This window comes from Rhinolophus sinicus, linkage group LG11 (genome assembly GCF_036562045.2).
Source record: "Rhinolophus sinicus isolate RSC01 linkage group LG11, ASM3656204v1, whole genome shotgun sequence".
Taxonomy (NCBI): domain Eukaryota; kingdom Metazoa; phylum Chordata; class Mammalia; order Chiroptera; family Rhinolophidae; genus Rhinolophus; species Rhinolophus sinicus.
In genome coordinates this window covers 67,926,369-67,946,171 of record NC_133760.1, presented here as the reverse complement: position 1 = coordinate 67,946,171, position 19,803 = coordinate 67,926,369, and the positions used below count along the sequence as shown (strand labels likewise).

The following is a 19,803-nucleotide window of genomic DNA, read 5'->3' as shown; positions in this document are numbered from 1 at the left end:
AGATGAAGCAGGCATTCTTTTCTATTTTTATTTTCTAAAAAATATTTTCATGTAAATTAGAATCTAAGCTAGACAGTTCTTTTTAGCAGGCAAGATTTAGCTAAGTCCTGTTTTCTCAGAATACATTCCATACTTCAATTGCCTCTTAGAGATTTCAGAGGCTTTTATGTACCTGGTAATTTGGAGGAATTGCTTTTATTTTGTAGTTTCTTGGGGACTTCTAATATCTCTCTTGTAAGATGTTTGCAGATGTCAATAGCTACTAGCTCTGAAGGGTGAGAGTAACGAAACCATTCTGTTTTCACTTGGTGATCTCTTGTTTTCTGCTTGTGCTGTTAGTTCTTTCCTAGCTTCCCAAGAGACATGTACTCAGACCGATGCGGCAGTGTTTTTTATTGGGGTGTTTGTTGGTATACTAGTTGTTTTCTTTCATTCTTTTGAGGATATTTTGGTTTGGCCCAGCCCTGTTAAGCGTCTTAAGGAAAGGGTTCTTGTTCAGCCAGCCATTTTCACACATTTTGATGGATCTCATCCCATGATCTGCATTTGAGTGCTTGTGGGAGCTGCATTTCTTACCTTTCATTTATTGTTTTGGAATTTCAGTCAAGCGACAGTCCCTTATACTGCTGGTGTTTCAGGATAAGTGGGGTGAGGTTCTGATGTTCAGATTCTGTGACAAGTCATAAGGTTATGTAAGGTAAATGTCGATATTTTGTTCAATTCATTTTTTTTAAATGTTCACTTAGACTTGTGTAATCACACAACTACTCTCTGTAAATAGACTGTCCTCTGTTGTTTGGTGAATATGAACACATTGGCACTTCTTTATTCCTGAGGCTCGATGCCGATAACCATTGATGTTGTGTTTATTAAAATCTTGTTCATTACTGGCACCTAAGCATCTTCTGTCCAGCAGATAGTCTTACCATATCATTGAATGTCATCATAAACTCTGTTCTATGACTTATACGAGGTGTGATCAGAAAATAACGGTAAATGTGTAAATTTAAAAAAACTTACTGCAGTAAAAGACACATTGCCATTAATCATCCTCAAAATGCTTCCCCTTCCTTCAAACACACTTATCCCATTGTTTTTGCCACTTTCTGAAGCAGTTCTGGAAGTCCTCTTTCGTGAGTGTCTTTAGTTATGCTGTTGTGGCTGCCTCGATGTCCTGAGTCATTTTGACTTTGGGGAACAGACAGAAGTCGCATGGTGCCAGATCCGGTGAATAAGGTGGATGAGGACACACCGTCATGTTTTTATTTGACAGAAATTGCCATATACCAGAAGTGATATGTGATTCAGCGGATGATGATGGAGAATGAAACCGTTTTCCCATTTCATGTTAATGCATTGTTTGTGACCCATGATTCACGGCACACTTTAAAACACACCTTCTCTCAACTGTAGCTCACACCTGACTGACTTCACTGAACAAGTTGAAACTTGTCACACAGTGTTGTTAATGTTTGATGCGCTGCTTCGCATATTGAAGATCCCTGCCTTTCTCTTAGATGGTCCTCGGCAGCAGCATTCAACAGATTTTTTTATTATACTTAGCACCTCAGTAGTGATCCACTATTCTCATTTGGCTGCCTGGAAGTTTGTAATATACCCATAGTCCTGTACCCTCTAGCCAGGCAACTCTACACTGCCCCATGGTAGTTGTTATTTCCTATAAGAAAACTTCCTTGTTGTATTAGTAAAGATTTCCATGTTTAGGGCCATACCTTACTTATTAGACAGTGATCACGACACCTGTGGACCTTGATCGAGCTGGGTCATCCCATTGGTTCCTGTTCAGAGTATGTGGGTCGCCACACACCATCTGTGAGGACTACCTAGAGACTCACCTTCGTTTCTGAAGGTGCCTTAATTTCCTAGAAGGGCTCTGGAATGACGCTGCTGCCTTTTATTGTTTCAAACCAGAGGAAGTAAGAGACAGGTGGATGATAACAGTGAACCTCAAACAATTATCTACATTCTGATAAGAGATTTACACGTTATCTTGGTGACATCAGTGAATTGAAGTGTTTAAACGATATGTCCTGGACACCAAGGCTCAGTTAGGGTCCAGGAAGAGACATTTAGTATTTCAGTTCCCTTGACCTCAACATTTTCATTAGGATTAGTTTTAAATATGGAGCATTAAAATGAGAAAGGTTCCTTATTTGAGAGTGGTTGGCTATTTAAGAAAACAATTGATTTACATGCTTCTTTGAATACAGAGTGGATTGTACAGAGATACCTTGTTCTGTCCGCTGTGTAACAGATGGCAGAGCCAAGGTGGGCTCACCACAGCCCTGCATCTCCGTTTGCACGTCGTCCTTGCTGCTCTTCTTTCATTGAATTTTTTTCAACTATTATCTGGGTCCTGGAGATTCATTCCCAAGTCTGTACACGTAGTCCTGTTCTTCTAGCATACCAGGTCTTTGTGTACCATTCTGCATATTTCTGTTGTCATTAGTTCATCCGAGTATTTATTGAATATGTTCTAGAGGGAGGTACTGTACTTGGGGTCACAGAGAACAACAGAAATGGGTAGGATCTCTGTTCTCATGGGACTTGGGAGCTGGTGGGAGAGACGCAGTACGTGATTCTACGAACCGATCTAGCCATCATGGGCTCTAACCCTTGTGCACGGGCCCTAAGCCTCCACACTCGCAGTTACAGGCCAACTTCCCTTCACTTCGGATGCCTGTCACCATGACCTAGAATATTGCAATCCTCTTATATTCCCTCTGTCATCCATTTCCATGTCAGTTCCTGTTAATTCATGTCTTAACCGTGGTTCTTATATCTCTTTAAGTTCCTATCCATTCACGGTTCCGTCACCTTCATCTACACCCTCTTCCATGTTCTCAGTCACACTGCTCAGAGCAGCAACCTGTTCTGGGCCCATGAGGTGATGAAGGTATTGTGTGTGTTTATATTTGCCTGTGTATGTTGAAATGCTATTTATTCCTGCCTCTTTTTTTGTTGTTCTTTTTTTTTTTTTTCAACTCTGATTTTCTTCCTAGTGTTTTCCTATTCTGCAAGCTCACGTGAAGTCTCACCTTGTCAATGAAACCTTTCCTGATCACTTCTTTCTTTCCACTTTCCTGAACTCTTACAGCACTTAGTGCCTAGTGTGTATCACACAATTTAGCACGTATTCAAAATTGTTTTCTGTTGCTATTTCATATCTGTAGGCTTTCTTCTATTCTGTTAAGTTACAAGAATTTTGAATCTGTGATTATAACATATATTTACAGAGTGCTTTGTGTGTGGCTAATAGTTGGTAGGTGCTTACTGAAGGCTTACCTAATAGTAGAATTAGGTTTATAGTATATCTATAAATATTTGAAGGGCCCTGTTCCTCCTGAGTTTCTTCTGTACCACAGTATTGATGAGCATTGATGTTTCCAGTTTGGATAATTACATTCCATTGCTTATTTTTGAACCTGTCACGTGAACAAGATAATCTTATTCCCTGTAAAGCATTTCATCCAAATATTAATAATTTACCATATATCTGGCATGTATTTAATTTTTGTGCTACCGGGAGGTACGGAGACTATTTCAATGCATTCTATTATCTTGTGCTGTTATTGGCTGTGTTCATGGGTAGTTTTTGTTTTTCCCCCCCATTCCTGATGTTCTGTTTTATTTTGTTTTTAGGATAAGAACAAGAAACTACGCCCCCTGTATGACATTCCCTACATGTTTGAAGCCCGGGAATTTCTTCGAAAGAAGCTTATTGGGAAAAAGGTAAGTGGTGACAGAAACATATTCGCAAGTGGGTGGGGATTATTTTAAGCTGGGCCCTTGCGATGGAATCTCAGACCAGTAGATGACACTCCTCCACCACGTCAAATGGAATGACCTTGCTGTGTAGGGCTGCGTGTCTGTGTATCAGGAAGTGGTGTCCCGTGGGAGAGCTTTAAAATTGGGGCCCTGACCACAGTGCGATTGCCAGCGCCCTCCCGACAGGCTCTCTCCAGGGTCCAGGCTCCGTTCCAGTTTTAATAACTGCAGATTGCCCTGAGCTCCACCACTTGGCTCTCTTGTTCGCCCAGGCCACCTCCACTAAATGTCGGTGCAGTGGGATTTGCTGGTGCGGGAAGACGAACGCTGTTTCTGCCTCCCCGACTTCTGAGGGATAGGTTGGTTGTGGAGGATAAGAGGGACTCCCCTGGTATAGAGCATGCGTTTGAGGTGAGGGAGAGGTGGTGTCCTGGCTGTTCCGGGGATCCTGCTGGGAGCTCACTGACTTTCAGGCCAGCACAGCGGCTCACGGACCCTCGGTCCCTTTCCTTGTGCTCGTAGATCAGAATATTCTATGAGCAGCTACAGAACCTGCTGTGCTGGGGAGCTGCTGTGAGTTTCCCTGGCCTCCCCACCGCAAGTATCCCGGGCAGGTCTTTGTGTCCTAGATAATCAAAGGAAATAAATGGATATTTCCTTTGGTGATTGAGGGAAATCTATTCAGGCAGGGACTTTGGTCATCTTATCCTTACCTTGATTCAGTGGGCCAGTGTTTTGGGCCATTTTTTATTGTCGCTTCAGAAAGATAAGGCCATATTTGCTCTATACGTGGCCTCAACACCTCGAAGGCATATTCAGCATTCTTCACCTAAATACAGATTTTAAAACTATTGGCGATGTGGCCGGTTTGCTAAGGCTCTGGCTTTTGAACTAGTGCCAAGCAGTGTATAATAAATATAAATATAACCAATTTTATTATGTACCATAGTCACTGGAATGATAAATTATAGCCAGCGATTTTGAAGTTGGGCATAAGTTGAAATTGCTAATTTTGAGATAGAGAAAGCAAACTGGATTTCCTGAAACGAGTATTAAATCTCCTCAGGTTCCTTCAAAGAACAGGCTCATTTGTCATCGTAAAAACCCTGACAGAATGCTGTATTCATTCATGAAGTGGAGTGCGAATGATGGCTTTACGCCTCTTTTCAATGTCTGGGGCTCCTGTTATCTGATCTAATGTCCAACATCTCTGTTTCACCAACTTGATACCCTACCACTTATTTACTGGCTCATGAACAATTGCATAGAGACAAATAAGGAATTCCTTCACGCGTGTGGATTTGTATTGGAATCCATCCAAAATCACATTGAAAAGAGTGGCAGCGCATATTTGATTCACGAGCAGCCAGTTGTGTGGCATGTTACAGCATCGACCTGGTTTATTTGAAGATTGCCCTTCCCTCGTTCTCTTTCATCTCAGGGAGCGTAGATCACAGTTTATTGCAGCAGCTGCTGGTCGGCCGTACGGGGTGAGCCCAGGGTTCGGCTCTCAAACCCCAGGCCATTGGAAAGTCCTCTGTCTCCGGTAACAGGACTGACCTCAAGTGTCAGATATGGTGGCAGTTCTTAAGCAGTTAGGTTCCTTCTTGGTGGGAGAAGCCTCGTTTACTGATTCCTCTGCCTCCGAGCTGATTGGATTGTATTTGTGTGGAGCCCAAGTTTTGTCCCCCATGGTGACATTGTATAAATGATGAATACTGTATCCCTGCGTAGGGACCAGGCTACAACTCAGCTCTGCTGGGCTGGAACATTCCTGATACAAACTGCTTTTCCTGACTCACCACCTGAAACCACTTGGCTGTCTTCTGGGCCCATCCGTTGGCGACAGCAAACACTCATGTGCTCTGGAGGCTGGGGGCAGGCAGGGCGGTTGCCGCCTCCGGGGAGGCTAGCACGTCCCCTCGCATCCCTGCCCATTCCCTTCAGACCTGTGCAGCTGCTGGGCACGGCACATGGCGCTTACGAGGCACCGAGAGGGAGCCTGTGTGCACGACAGCTGATGAGGGCGGCCTGACACAGCTTGAGCTGAAGAATGGAGGTAGAATCGTCTTCTCCGTCCAGAGTCTATAATATGACAATTTTGAGTAGTTTCTGGAATGCAGAGAGGAAAGGTTGAAGGTAAACGGCTAAGGCACTGTGTTAGATTCAATGGCCTGCATTTCAGTCATGGAAATGCATTTTGATTCACTCCCAAGATCTAATTCTGTCTAAACGCCTTAATTGGAGTAACTACGCACTTCCCTGAGCCTTGGTTTTCTCACTTGTGAAATTTGCCTTTCCTCTCTCATGGGGTTGTTATGAGAATCTGGGATGATGCTAGTCCTTCTAGATGCCAGTGAGATATGTTTTGTTTTGTTGTATAATGCTGCTTTCATTTTCATATAGAATCCAGCATACCGTTACTTTTTTACTTAGGATATTTTTACTGGCCCTGGGGTCTAGAGATGTGAATCAGTGTGCAACTGACTTGGCATCAACCCATTTTACAGATGAGTGGGACTTGGTTAGATGTGGCCTCACTCAGGGTTCTAGCCGCCACAAAATGAGTATCTGCTTGTGCTAGAGTGAGTGTGTGTTTTCTCTGGTTTGAAGGAGAGGTAGGATACGAGTGTGTCCTGGAAGTGTTTCAGAAGCTGTTGGAACTGCTATACTGCCTGGTGGAACGCCCTCCCACCCCCTGTTTACCATCTGCCATCTGTGCTTTCACTGAAACCTTGACTAAGGAATATGCATGGTGAAGAACTGTTTTGCTAATTTCTTCTGGGTTCTTCATGGCCCTAGTACAGTGTAGAAATGGAATCCATGGTAATTTTAACATCTCTTAGTTTTCCAGAATGATATCCTAGGTGTATATAAGATGGTGAGATTGATGCCTTCCTGAAAACAGAACAAAACAAAACAGGGCTGCAGTTCTTTTCTTACTGCAGGAGCAGTTTCTTTCTGTGTGGACATAATTTTTTCTTAATGCTTAAAGAAGTCATCCCATGGAAAGCCAGTTTGGGTACTTGTCATTTTTCTTACTCTGTGGAGTGAGGTAATAATAACTGGGATCTTCAGTGGGAATTTTCCCCAACTATCTCAGAACCTCGAAGGTAGAATTTCAGTATTTCTAAACTGTGTAATAGAGCATTTACAAATGACATCATTGTAGTTATCACCATGGGAACCACTGTGGTCAAAGTCAGGCCTGGTTTAGACAATTGGAGGGTCCAACATGGTGGAAGCCATGGAATTGCCTGACGCCACAGAGCTCTGAAGCTTCTGCTCTGGCTCGCCTCTCTCCAGCAACCTCTGCCCAAAATACATGTCTACGCCTTAATTTTTCTTTTTTAACCACTGTTTTTATTGCATAAGCAAAATTTGGGAATGAGGCTTATTTGTAAACAGCTGACCTTGTATGGTTTTCATGCCATTGAAATTTGTCCTGTGAACGAGGCTGACTCTTTAGGGACTTAAAATTGGGCATTTTTCTTGATAAATGCGGACATTTGGGAAATTATGGGACTATAAATAATTTAGGAAGTTAATTCAAATTCCTCTTGCTGTAGATTGTTGTTCTCTTTTTGAAACCTATCTTTCTTAAGATCTATACTGACGGGGGCATGGAGCTTTTTGGGATGGATGAGAATGATCTCCACGTGTGCCAGACTTATAAATCCAGCATGTTCAGAAGTGAACTCCTGATACTCTGTCAGAAAATCTGGTCTCCTTAGTGTTCTGGGAGGCACGCCACTACCCTTTGCTTAGGAGACATATTTGACACGCCCTCTTCCTTTGCCCCTCACATTCCCATCTCTCTCACCGCCTCCTGCTGGGTGTATGCAGGAATGTTTCCTCTTCTTTGCATCATATTGCTGATGCCTTGTCTTACATCTCCTCTCACCCGGCCTCCTGTATAGCCTTTTTACTCCATTCTGCACTTGCTACTAAAGCTAAAGGGGGCTTCGCAAATGACAATGACATCATGCTCCTCCTTCACCTAGACTGTTGGCTTCCTGTTGCTTCCTGTGGCCAGCAAGGCCCATGATAACCTGGTTCCAGCCTGCTTCTCAGATGGAACCCCTCACGCCTTTTCTCACCCACCTCCTGGCCACCTATCTGGCTTTCCTCGGTTTCTGCAATGCACTGTGCTCCCTTTCACTTCAGGGCTTTTACACGTGCAGTTTCTTTCGTTTCGGGTGCCCTCTTTGTCCTCATTTTCCCTCCCCTATTTATCTTTCACTTATCCTTTGGATTCAAGGTCAATGGGACCTTCTGGGAGAGGTTCTCCCTGAACAACCCTCCTTCCAATAATTTAATCTGTACATCAATTTTCACATCGTAATGCATTTGAAAGATTGTGTTAATATCTCTCTCATTAGATTTATTATATTAGGCCGATTAGAGCCCACATCTGTTTTGCTCATCACTCCAGGGCCCAGTACACACAGTTTATGGTGCACAGTAGGTGCTCAGTACATTTCTAACATAATTTAGGGGGAAAGGGAGACATTGGGCCGATGGCTATGGACCAGATAAGAATACATAAAGGGAGGGAGAAGTAGGACCCACCTGATTTGCCTGTGGTTGGCCATATGTGCGAGGACTGCACTGAGAATGCCTCTTCATTTCAGGACTCCCATGTGAATCCGAAATGGCTGATGTTACATGTAAATGACATTCTCTCTATTTTGGGGTGATGCGCTTTATGGATCAGATTGGTAACCCAACTACTGTTAAGTCTCATTTCCTTGGGATAAAATATCCTGAATGTCTATAAGTCAGCTCTCAAAGATGAGGCTCACTTGTAATTTGGTAAATACCACTGGATGATTTTCATGCTTTTCCAGTTTGTACTGTGAACCAGACAGCCTTCTTAAGGCCCTTTAGATCAGGCTCATTCCGGGGCCAGCTTCACGGGGTTAGGGCTGTCATTTACTGAGTTTCTCCATGGGAATCACTGAATGTTTTCACCTTTACTTTATTTTTACCTCCACCCTGCAAGATGTACGTGTCATTCCCATTTTTACAGGTAAAGAAACTGAAGCTCATAGAAATTAAATATTTTCCCCAAATGTCTGTGCTTTTCATTGCGGTGCTACATTAGAGACCTTCTCGCCAGGCCTGCCTCCCTGTCGTGATGTGTGCAGAATCATGTATAGATAGCCAGCCGAGGGTTCTGTCTGGAATAATGTCGGTTCTGTGTGGAACACATAACTTCCCGCACCAGGTTCCGGCGGTCCCGCTGCACCATCCTCGTCTGCAGGTAGCCGCAGGTAGTAATAGCCCCGTAGATCAGCCCCTGAATGCTTCCAGCCCTCTAGACGTTATCTCATTAGTCTTTGAGATGTCCCTGTGAAGTGACATTTCATCAAATTGTTCTTCAGAGAAAGCAGTGTCAGATTACATGTTCTAGTTACACAAACACCGTGAGGTCATAGGTACCCTGGCTAAGGCCATGCGGAAGCTTGATTTCCCCTTCTTTTCAATCTCTTGGCGTAGATGAGACTTCTGGGAGAAAGAAAAGGACAAGTTGATTTTTTGTCTTGGCCCAGAGCCAGGGAGAGGGTGCGGCACAATCTCAGTGCTTGTTCCCCTGTGGGAGGACAGAGCTCTGAAGGTACCAGCAGCAACGTCCCTACCAAGGGCAGTTTTTCCTTCGGCCCCTGAGAACCCCTCAAGGGCATGGTGCTTCCTTGAGCACTTCTTCACTCTTCTTCTGGCTACTTAATAGGGCTGCCCTTTTCCTTAAAAACACTTGTAAATTCTGTCTTTTGCAGCATGTTTCTTAATCAGCGGCATTAAGTATGAAGCTGGCAGTCTGGGGATTCTTGTTCTTAATTACCTCTGATGGATTTTCTTTTGGGTTTTATAAACATTTCCTTTGTCATCTCCACATTTTTCACTTCATATTAATTTGATTCACTCACGCTATGGAAAAGTCCCTTCCACTAATGATCAAAACAGGCCCTAAGGTTGTGAATGCATCGTGATTTAAATTGACAGGTTTATACGAGGTTGCCTGTCCCTGCCTTCTCGGTGCCAGCTGTTACCGTCAAGGTGGCTGTAAATTTTTTGAATAAATGACTGAAGATGTTCACCAAATCAGACGAGTGATGAAGGGTTTGTAATTTCTGACCATGCCTTTTTCTAGTACAATTTCTCCCACTTAGACATCTGGGAGAATGTCAGGATGCTTGGAGACCAAGGATCATGTTAGATATGCCCTTTACCCTTTGGGTTGGGGAACAGTTCCTGACTCATTAGCTCTTGTCTGGTGAAGGTAATGAACAGAAATGACTGTAGAGTTGCAAGTTTCCAGCAACTCTGTTGTTCTCAGCAGGATAGCTTTCTACCTGCTGCCACCTACATGCTCTTTTTGATAATGAGTTCTTGTTTTTTTAATCCGCGGATTGTGAAAAGTACCTCTGCGGCTTTGGAGAGTACCAGGATGTTGAGCTGAGCACATAGCTCTTGGGTGAAGTATGGTATTTTTATGATGTATGTTGTAATATCCTCTTCAGAAAGCATCTCCAAGTTAAATGGAAGGAACTAGAACATTCAACTGAATTCCTGGAAATTTCTTCTGTCTGCTCACCTGTGGGAAATGATTTATTAGCTACCAGAATCCTTGAGATTCTCATGTCTGGGTAATGCTCTTATGTTACTTTGCTTATTAATGGCTTTCTTCCCTGGACTCCCATGTTGCTCATAGTTTACTGGTGGAAGTTCTTAACATTGATTACATGATTTGTGGTCACCTTGTCTTAAGCCACCCACTCGTGGTCTTTTCAGCTAGGTTTCTGAAATGTCGTCCTTGGGGCTGGAACTTTCCATGCTTACTCTTTGCAAACTGGGATTTTATTTTAGGGGGAGATTTGTGCTGAATCAGCTCAGCTGTGTTTGGGGATAGGGAGAGGACAGGCTTTTTTTCCACTTTAAAAATAACCCGTATGTACCCAAAATCCTATAAAATGTGCTGCATTGCAACTCTTTCTACTTCCTATACCTCTTGGTTTGCAGAGAATAGATTCTTTTCAGCATGGGCTCAATGACTGTATGGAATATCTTAGATGATAGAAGGGTGTGCATGAGACTGTGTATAGAGGTGCTCAGTTGTTCTCCCCAGTAGTTTCATCTTCTTATAAGGGTCTAGATAACTTTTCTAATAAGAAAATACACATATTCAGAAGTAGTGAGTTCAGTTTTTTAAGCACCAGCTTTTTAGGGATTCTTTCTGGGTGACCTCTGTTTGTGTATAAGAAGGGTATATGCATAAGTGCCGGTTGGTTCTAAGGTGGAAGGTCCATCAGCTCTTTACAGCTGGATGACAGAAGTGGTATTTTAGGGCCACATCTTCGTAACTGCTGTCATACAGTCGTAAGCTTAAAAACTCTGAGGTCCTTAATCTAATGTGTTTAAAATCTCAGTGAGGTTTTTTGTTTTTCTCTGAATCAGGTTATTTTATTAATACCTGGAGCTGCCTTCTTGCTTTCACTTGCTAGTTATCTTTTCTCTGGCAAATGTATAGGTTTTCCTGAAGTGCTGCAATTCTGTCCCACACGGACTGCTGGCTTAGACAGTCTTCCTGCTGTTTTCATGATGATGGGTGTGGGGGGGGCTGCATAGTGTCCCCTCAGATTTCCTGTCCTGTTGGTATCTCAGAATGTGACCTTACTTGGAAATAAGGTCTTTACAGATGTAATTTGTTAAAATGAGATCATACTGGATTAGGATGGGCTCAAACCCTAAGACTGGTGCCCTCATGAGAAGACAACGGGACCCAGAGACAAACAGAGGAAGGGTTCTTCCCTGGAGCCTTCAGAGGGAGCACGGCCTTGCCAACACCTTGATTTCAAACTCGAATCTTCAAAACATCAGAGTAAATTTCTGTTGTTTGAAATTAATCAGTTTGTGGTACTTTGTTACAGCTGTCCCAGGAAAGGGTACAGTAGGAAAGTAGGTTGGTTGCTTCATCTATCTGGCTGTTTGACTCTTGGCTTGAGTTCCCATTTCTGACTTTGTGCCTTAAAGGATGGGTGCTGATGTCCTCTAAAGAAGGTTGGCATAGTCAGAGGGCCTCCTTCACTTCTACTTGGATAATTAGCAGCATTTTGAAATACGGCACACCCTGGGAGAAATCGTTCCTTGGGCAGTGGTTGTTGATGAACCAGGCTCATCCCATTCAAGGGTGGTGAAGACCACGTTAGGAATACTTAGCACCAGCGTGCGTTCTGGGCACTCAGGCTAATGTTTGCCTGCTTAGACCGCCCGCAGTGTGGAGCTGTGCGTGAATGTTCTTCTGGAACTATCGGAATTCCAGGTTTTGTCTTCAGTCTGGCTTTTTTAGACAAGATACTTTTTTTCCCTGCAAGTTTGCCTTCTCACCTCTTCTGGTTTCAATAAGTGTTTGGGCTGGGCTGGGCTGAGCTGATGAGCAGGCCGTCCTCCTCTGTACACAGCGGTTGAGGACTCAGTCCCCAGTGCTTTGATCACGCCCAATCGCCTGATACGTTAGGAGGCCCGAGGTGGTACCCTAGTGAAATCAATTCGATATTATTATTTAACAAAAGTTTTTAGAGCAACTACTCTGTGCCATACCTTGTTCGAGGCTTTGGAGATGGGCATTGCAAACCCCTATTCTCATATGGTTGTCAGGTACCTGTTTGGAGGTGAAATATGAAGAAAATCTCTCTCATAAGTTGCTTACAGGCTAACTGAGGTAAGATTACATCAAAATGTATGAAGTTGAATAAGAACAGATTTGAATAACTGGGGAAATAACAGTTATCTCTGAGCAGTACTGGATTCTTATTAATGTGCATTGTACCCATCAGTGTCATCTCTCAGAGTTAAGGAGAGGTCTCACCTGCTGTGTGACCTTGTGCACTTACCGGCTTCATCTACTGCACTGACTCGTACATACGAATAGTTCCACTCCTAATTGCTTTCTCTGCCTACAGATCTGTTTCTGGCTGCGGACGACTGGACGCCCACAGTCTCCTGTAGGTAGCTCACCTCTGTTCTGTCCCACATGCAGGTTGTGGCTTCCACATGATTGCCTTCTTTGCAGGCAAACTGCCATGGCTGCCTTGGGTGTTGATCGCATACAGTGTCATCACTCACCCCTTGTTCTGAGCTGTAGGATCAGTCACCTCCCATCCCAGGTTCGCCTGATTCTGTCCGTTAGCTTTTCCGAATCTTCCTTTTCACAGTGTTTCCAGTGACTTTTAGTCTGCGGCTCCTTATCTCACCTTTCAGTTATTGCGACTCCGCCTTTCTCTAGTAGCTGCCCTGCCCTTCCGTCTGTGCCATCGTTCACACTGCTGTCAGAACTGCTTTTTGTATGCGCTGTCATGGTCACCTCACAGGCTGTGCTGATACCCCGATGCCTGCAGAACCAGGCTAACTCCTTCACTGCACAGAAAGGGAAAGGAAAGGCCATTGTAGACAAAATACCAATGTCATTTAAGGAAATGCTTCCCTTTCCACTCTAACTTCCTACTCCGCCCTCCATATTATGTGTCATGAAGAACTTTGCACCATTCCACTACCTGCCAAGCCCTTTCACAGCGTCTTGCCCTCCCACTTTTTTCTGTAGGAGTCTTAACAGCTATCCTGTCTTCCGTCTCCCCATGTAAAGTCTGGGGCCCTCTGACCTCGTCGACTGTTGCACCCATTTCTGTAGTAGCAAGCTTCCCAGGGCTGGCCTCCCTCCCGTACCCTGAAAGGGCAAAGAGCCTGTCTTACCTTTTCTTCCGCTCGCTGTTTCTGATGTCAGGTCAGGATCCCCAGTGAGTCTTTACAGAAGAGCTGGGATTGTCCTGTACTTAGAAGGTCTTACGTAATGCTTCGGGCTATGCGGACAGAGAGAAGGGATGTGGTGAGCTCATCCTGGAGCTCTAAGCTTCGGAGATGTTTTCCTCGTCACCTGGCGTCTTACATCTCCTCGTGCTCATGGAGACTTCGAGCCCCACCTCAACGAGACTTGAGCCATTGCACTATCTGACTGGAACACAAAACAAGGCCTTCAGAATAGCTACAATAAATGGTTTTCTTTAAATTTCTGTATATGAGTTACGCTGATTAACCTCTTGCTCCTCCTGACTGGCGGTGGCGTGCGGCCTGCCTCGTGTCGCCGGCCCCTCGTCAGGCTGTCTGATGTCTTCAGTGAGGCAGCCTGAACCGTTGCTCTGTAGCCCTAGAGGCCTGGTTTGGGGATGTTTCTGTCTTTTTTTCATAATCGAGAATGTGCAGCATTTGTAATTTGTTCTCCTTAAAAATGATTTGACAGGGGGATTTACTCAACTAGTCGGCAATAAGGTAAAATTTGTGGACTTGAATCCTTCATGATTATTTTAAAGCTCTAAGTGACAGACGCTTGATGGATCCTGACTGCTCCCCTCTGTTCCCAGCCCCCTGACTTGGGGTTCATAATGTCCCCATTCTTCAGTAATAGTCCAAATGAATTGGGAGGAAATCAGTCAGTGACTTGTTCCGTTTTGCCCTGTCTGCATTGTATGGGGTACTGGTAGCCTGACAGCCCAGCGCCTCAGAGCCTGTCCGGCTAGACTGATGCATAGCACAGCCCTGACAAAGGACAGGCGCTGAAGCATTGGACTTTCCGCCACCCGCAAACCCCCGACTTGCCTTTGTTTAAAACTGAAAGAAAGAAAGAAAAGGGAAGGTAACGTAAGGAATGGGAAAAAGGAAAGCAGAAAATCACAGAAGTGACCTGGGCACCGATTAGAAATTATTACGTGACCACTTTTTGGTGAAATGGTACCACATGCAGTTGGAGAGGTGGGGAGGCTTGTTTACTTTTCTAGTCGAATCTTAAGAGCGGAGAGATAGAATCCCAAGTGTATGGGCTGTGTGTTCATGAAGCCTCTGTTTATTTGTAAAATGGTCGTTGTACTTTGGCAGCCGCGGTTCCTTCAGCTGTGCTAGTATAGGGAGGGCCTCGAAGCCGACCCTGCATTGGGACTAACTTTTGGGCAGGGCAGAAAGTATGGAAGTGTTTCATTTCCTCAGGACGGAAATAGAAATGCACACCTCAGATGCAGTGTTGTCCGCAGTGTGTCAGCCCACACTGCTGAAGAGGCAAAGAGGTGGGGGCATTTCTGTGACTCCAGAGGCAGGAAGACACGCAGCTGGAGGTTGTAAATGTTCAAATGCTTACACCAGGGACACATTCATTTCTTTCTGTGTGTCTTATTTTCTTCATTTGTAAAATATAAAGGAATATATTTTCTAGCCTCTAAAAAGATGATCTTACTAAAGAGTCCAGAAAGGTCAATTAGTCATCCCGGTATCTCTAATCGGACTCTGAGGTAATAACATTTGCTGATGAATGTGTAGTCTGTTGAGCCTGGGGAGAGCCCTCATAAAGGGACAGGCCAATTTCCGTCCCCTGACACCGGCCCCACCTCACAGGATGGGGTGGAAGTGAAGAAAATCTGGCCCCCCGGATCTGACGTGCCTGCGGTCCTGGTTTTTCATCTGCCTCCATGACCTGGGATGCGTCCTTTTACTTTAGTCCTTAGCTTCCTTATCTGTAAGGGGGAGTGGACTAACAGTCTCCAAAAATCTGTCCGGAACCCTGGAGTGAAGGTTTTTGCTCTGTTGGCACAGAGGGACCTGCTTGACCTTTTTCAGTCCTGAAAGGTTAATCTCTTCGCACCAAAGATTTGTTTTCTTAAATATCAATACGTGTGAATACCTGGGGTAGACAAAATGACAGTTTGAGGGGTGTCTATGAGTGTGAGAGACCCCTCCCCGCCACCCGTGATCACTGGGTGAATCTTTTTAATTACTCCGAGCACTGAATGTGCATGGCCTGGTTGTTGCAGGAGCTAGAATATAAATCTCCACCCCCTCTGTGGAGCGCTCTAATTATCTTTTACCCACTAGCCTCCTCCCACCCCAAGGGGGACCCAGGAAGAGTGAACTCGTTCTTTTTCCACTTGTACTTACGTTATTGAGCTGTGGTCAAAGCATCTTTTACACCTTTTTATCTGAAATATTTAAATTGGTATGGTTGGGGTTAACAGTCCAGCTCACCACTGGGGCGAGGTAAACTCTTCTCCCTTTGCTAGGACCTGTGTCTGTCTTCAAATGCTGTCCTTCCATTGGCGGGCTGGTGTTTGCTTCCCTCCATCATTCATCAGTTCACTCAATTTTGAAATAATGGCTTTAGAAACCAAATCCATCAGCATGATTGACTCCTTGACATCGGCCCGGCGCCTTTTCACATTTCCCACCAGTTTCCCTCATTGCCGATGGTGTGCCAGCTGCACAGAAGAAAAGCAGCGTGCAGTTCCAGCATGTGAGAGGTTTTGAAGATGAAGGACAAAGCTGAGTCATGTTGCCGCTCTTCAGTATTTCCGGTTTGGTGGTCCCTAATTATAGTTCTCTGAAGGGACAGTGGTGATACGATCACTAACTCTGGCCGATTTTTTATGTTGCTCTCACTGTTCCGAGAGTGAAAGTGGTGTTGATAGTCTCTTATATCCCTTCCTACAGACACAGACCCCCTCTTCGTTTCCTTCTGTCTTTATCCTCTTTGTTGTCTCTCTTCCTCCCTCTCACTGTAACCTGCCTTTCACCTCCCATCCCTCTGCCTTCCATTTTCTGTCCCCCTCCTCCAAGGTGCTTAGACCTTCCACGTGAACACCTTCCAAATTCTAAGCTTGTCGTAGCTCTCGTTTCCGACACACAGTCCCCATCTGCTATACTGTCTGACTTGGCCATTGCAGCGGATCCCTGGGACCTTTCTGGCCTTAAGAGGAAAAAAGTGATTTGCTAAATGTCATTTTTTCTTGTTGCTGTTCTTCCTCCCAGCAGCAGGAAAGTTGGTTCAGTACCAGGGTCGACACAGCATTAGCTTCTTTCTGAACACGGTCCACTTTGTCTGCTTGATGTTTTCAGTTTTTTCTTGGGCGTGGGTCCTCCTGGATGAACACACAATTTTCCAGGCTAGATGACACTGGGGGACATTGTAAACTCTACCTGCGTTAACTGTCACTTCCTGCTGTTTTTGGAAAAGGGAAGGCATGGATGGGGAAGAAACTGTCAGTCATCCCCCCTTTAGTCTGGATTTCCCTTCCCTGAGGGTTTCCAGTGGATGGGCCAGGACATAGGAGGCCGTGCTGGGGCGCTAATGACGTCATCCTGACGCTGCCGCAAGCATGAGTGCCATGTTGGGTGTTTGGTCACTGTATCCACTAAGGAAGGAATAACTGTTTGGATGACACGTCTGTGGGAAGTGTGTTTTTCGGCCTACCTTCCTGGAATTCACATTCGGATTTGATTTTCTCCTCTTGACTCCATGTCATCATCCAGCCCTGTGGGTCCAGGCGAACGAGTAATAGTGCAGCCTTGATGTCTTTGGGTCCTCTTGCCTTCCTTTTCTTAGAGATTGCTCTTTACAAAGATAGTTCTCCTTACCGGATTTTTTAAATTTAATTTTTAAACAGCCAGGAAGACAATTTTAAAATGGTTCTTTTTTCATACATAACATAGCATGTTCTTTACTTCGCTAAAAAATAGATGTAGATATCATTTTTAGAAAGCACATATATGGATAAAGCAGTGATTCTTTTTTTATTTCCGCCTAAGGATTTTCAAAGTCAAATCAAGAAACTAAGTGCTGTTGATTGTTTCATTTGGTGAAACAGACTTTGAAGTCACTTGGGAAACATAGGATATTTTTGACAAACCATGGTATGAAATAGGCAGACACTTAAATTAGTTTTATCTTTTAGATATTTTTATTTACTAGGAAACCAATAACATTGCTTTATTTTTCTCTTCACTTTTTTTTTGGTGTGGTGTTTACTTTTTATTTTATTGATTTTGAGTAGATAATACATTCACTTAGTTCAAACTTCAAATGTTAAGAAAGGGTGTACAGCTGAAGAGCTCCCGTCTCCCCAATCCCTCAGTTTACCTCCTCAGAAACAAACAGTATTACCATTTCCTTGTGAATCTTTCCAGAGATATTTTAGGCCTATATAGGCAAATGTGTTTGTGAGTGGGTGGATATTCTTCGCCCTTTTTACATAAATGCTAGCATCATAAATATAGTTAAATTTTTGTATATATAGCCAAAAATAGTATATTTGCATTTGTATTTCATTTTTATGGGCTTAAAACTACTAAAGCGTTGGCACTGTTGATCTGCACAATTTCGGGAAAGCTTATAATTTTCCTGCAAAATTTTAGCCTAGTTTTCTCTGTGACCATAATTTTCCTACTTGGAAATATAATTATGAATTGTGCAAATATTGATGATACTGTCCATTCTGTCCTTGTTATGAATTATATTTTGCTTTTGCTATTCTGTTATAAGTAACACTTACTGCCAATTTTATGAGTCACAAAAGCAACACTTATTCATTCGAAAAAAATATTAAAAAAAAAAAAAGAGAGAGACAGAGAGAAGTTAAAAGGAACTACCATCCAGGGATAGCATCTGTTGATACTTGAGTCTCTATTATTCCGGTCTTTTTATGCATTTGGGCATTTGCATAATTTTCAACTTAGCTAGTCATTATATGGTACTTTTCTGTTTTGTACCCTTCACTGTGATGGTTTCCCTGTGTCATCAAATAGACTTCTACATGAGGTACTTTTATCATTTAATATCAAGTGAATGTTTAATCAATGTCCTATTGTTGGCTGTTCGTAGTGGTTTAGCATAAGGGCTTTGGACCCAAATAGACGTTGGTTTGCAACTCCAGGAAGCATTACTTACCTCAGGCCTGTCATGAGCATTAAATGAGGTAATAGATGTGAAATGCTTCGTTCAATGCCCTGCATAACCTAAGAGCTCAATCGATAATTGCAAACTACTGAGTCAGGGCTTAGGAAAATGAAGAACAGGGAGCAGTATATATTATGACAAATAAAATGAGCTAGTTCTGTTCCATGTCCTGATAGAAGGTGGAGGGAGAGAGAAAAGGAAGTGAAAAGGGAACAAGAGGGAGAGGAGAGGAATACAGAGTGAATTTTTTTTTGTTTGTTTTTTTGTTTTTGTTTTTAGCAATTCAAGTCACGTTTCTGGCCACAAGTTTTTCCAGTTTCTTTTTTTTTTAGTTTTTTTATTTTATTGGGGAAGGGGAACAGGACTTTATTGGGGAACAGTGTGTACTTCCAGGCCTTTTTTCCAAGTCAAGTTGTTGTCCTTTCAATCTTAGTTGTGGAGGGTGCCATTCAGCTTCAAGTTGTTGTCCTTTCAGTCTTACTTGTCGAGGCCACAGCTCAGCTCCAGGTCCAGTTGCCGTTTCTAGTTGCAGGGGGCACAGCCCACCATCCCTTGCGGGAGTCGAGGAATTGAACTGGAAACCTTGTGGTTGAGAGCCCGTTCTCCAACCAACTGAGTCATCTGGGAGGCAGCTCAGCTCAAGATGCCATGTTTAATCTTAGTTGCAGGGGGCGGAGTCCACCATCCCTTGTGGGACTCGAGGAGTTGAACTGGCAACCTTGTGGTTGAGAGCCCACTGGCCCATGTGGGAATCGAACCGGCAGCCTTCGGAGTTAGGAGCATAGAGCTCTAACCGCCTGAGCCACCGGGCCGGCCCCCAGAGTGAATTCTTAAGAAGGAGTAAGGTGGCCAGCATTTTCTTTTCCTTGGGTGCTGTTCCCTTCAAAACCAATCTTCCAAGATTACAGTCTATTGCTTGACCTTCTTAAGAAAGCTGTTTTGATCCCCAGGTGCTCATGGCCCTGACTTGGATCCACCTGAATCAGAGAGAAAGTGGGGGTGGCCCTAGGGAAGAGAAAGTTTGGAGAGAACTCTTAACATCCTGTTTCCTTCTTTTCTGAGATTCTTAGTACATTTTTCACAGCCTGCTAGAGTTCCCATGGGAACTGGCAGGAGCTCTGATGAGAACTTAATTTACTATGGCCCAGAGGAAGCTAAGTAAAGGGGAAAGTATGCCCCTTCCAGTAACTGTGTGTGTGTGTGTGTGTGTGTGTGTGTGTGTGTGTGTGTGTGACTGTATAGTCTTA

At 43.9% G+C, this 19,803-nt stretch overlaps 1 protein-coding gene across 1 annotated transcript in view; it reads left to right on the top strand.

Annotated features, from left to right (window-relative positions):
- Positions 1-19,803, top strand: part of SND1 (staphylococcal nuclease and tudor domain containing 1) — a 413,670-nt gene that overhangs the window by 154,231 nt on the left and 239,636 nt on the right. Inside the window, exon 11 of the mRNA XM_074315643.1 lies at positions 3,664-3,753. Within this exon, the coding sequence (XP_074171744.1) occupies positions 3,664-3,753 (90 nt within the window). The remainder of the gene's footprint in view (positions 1-3,663; positions 3,754-19,803) is intronic.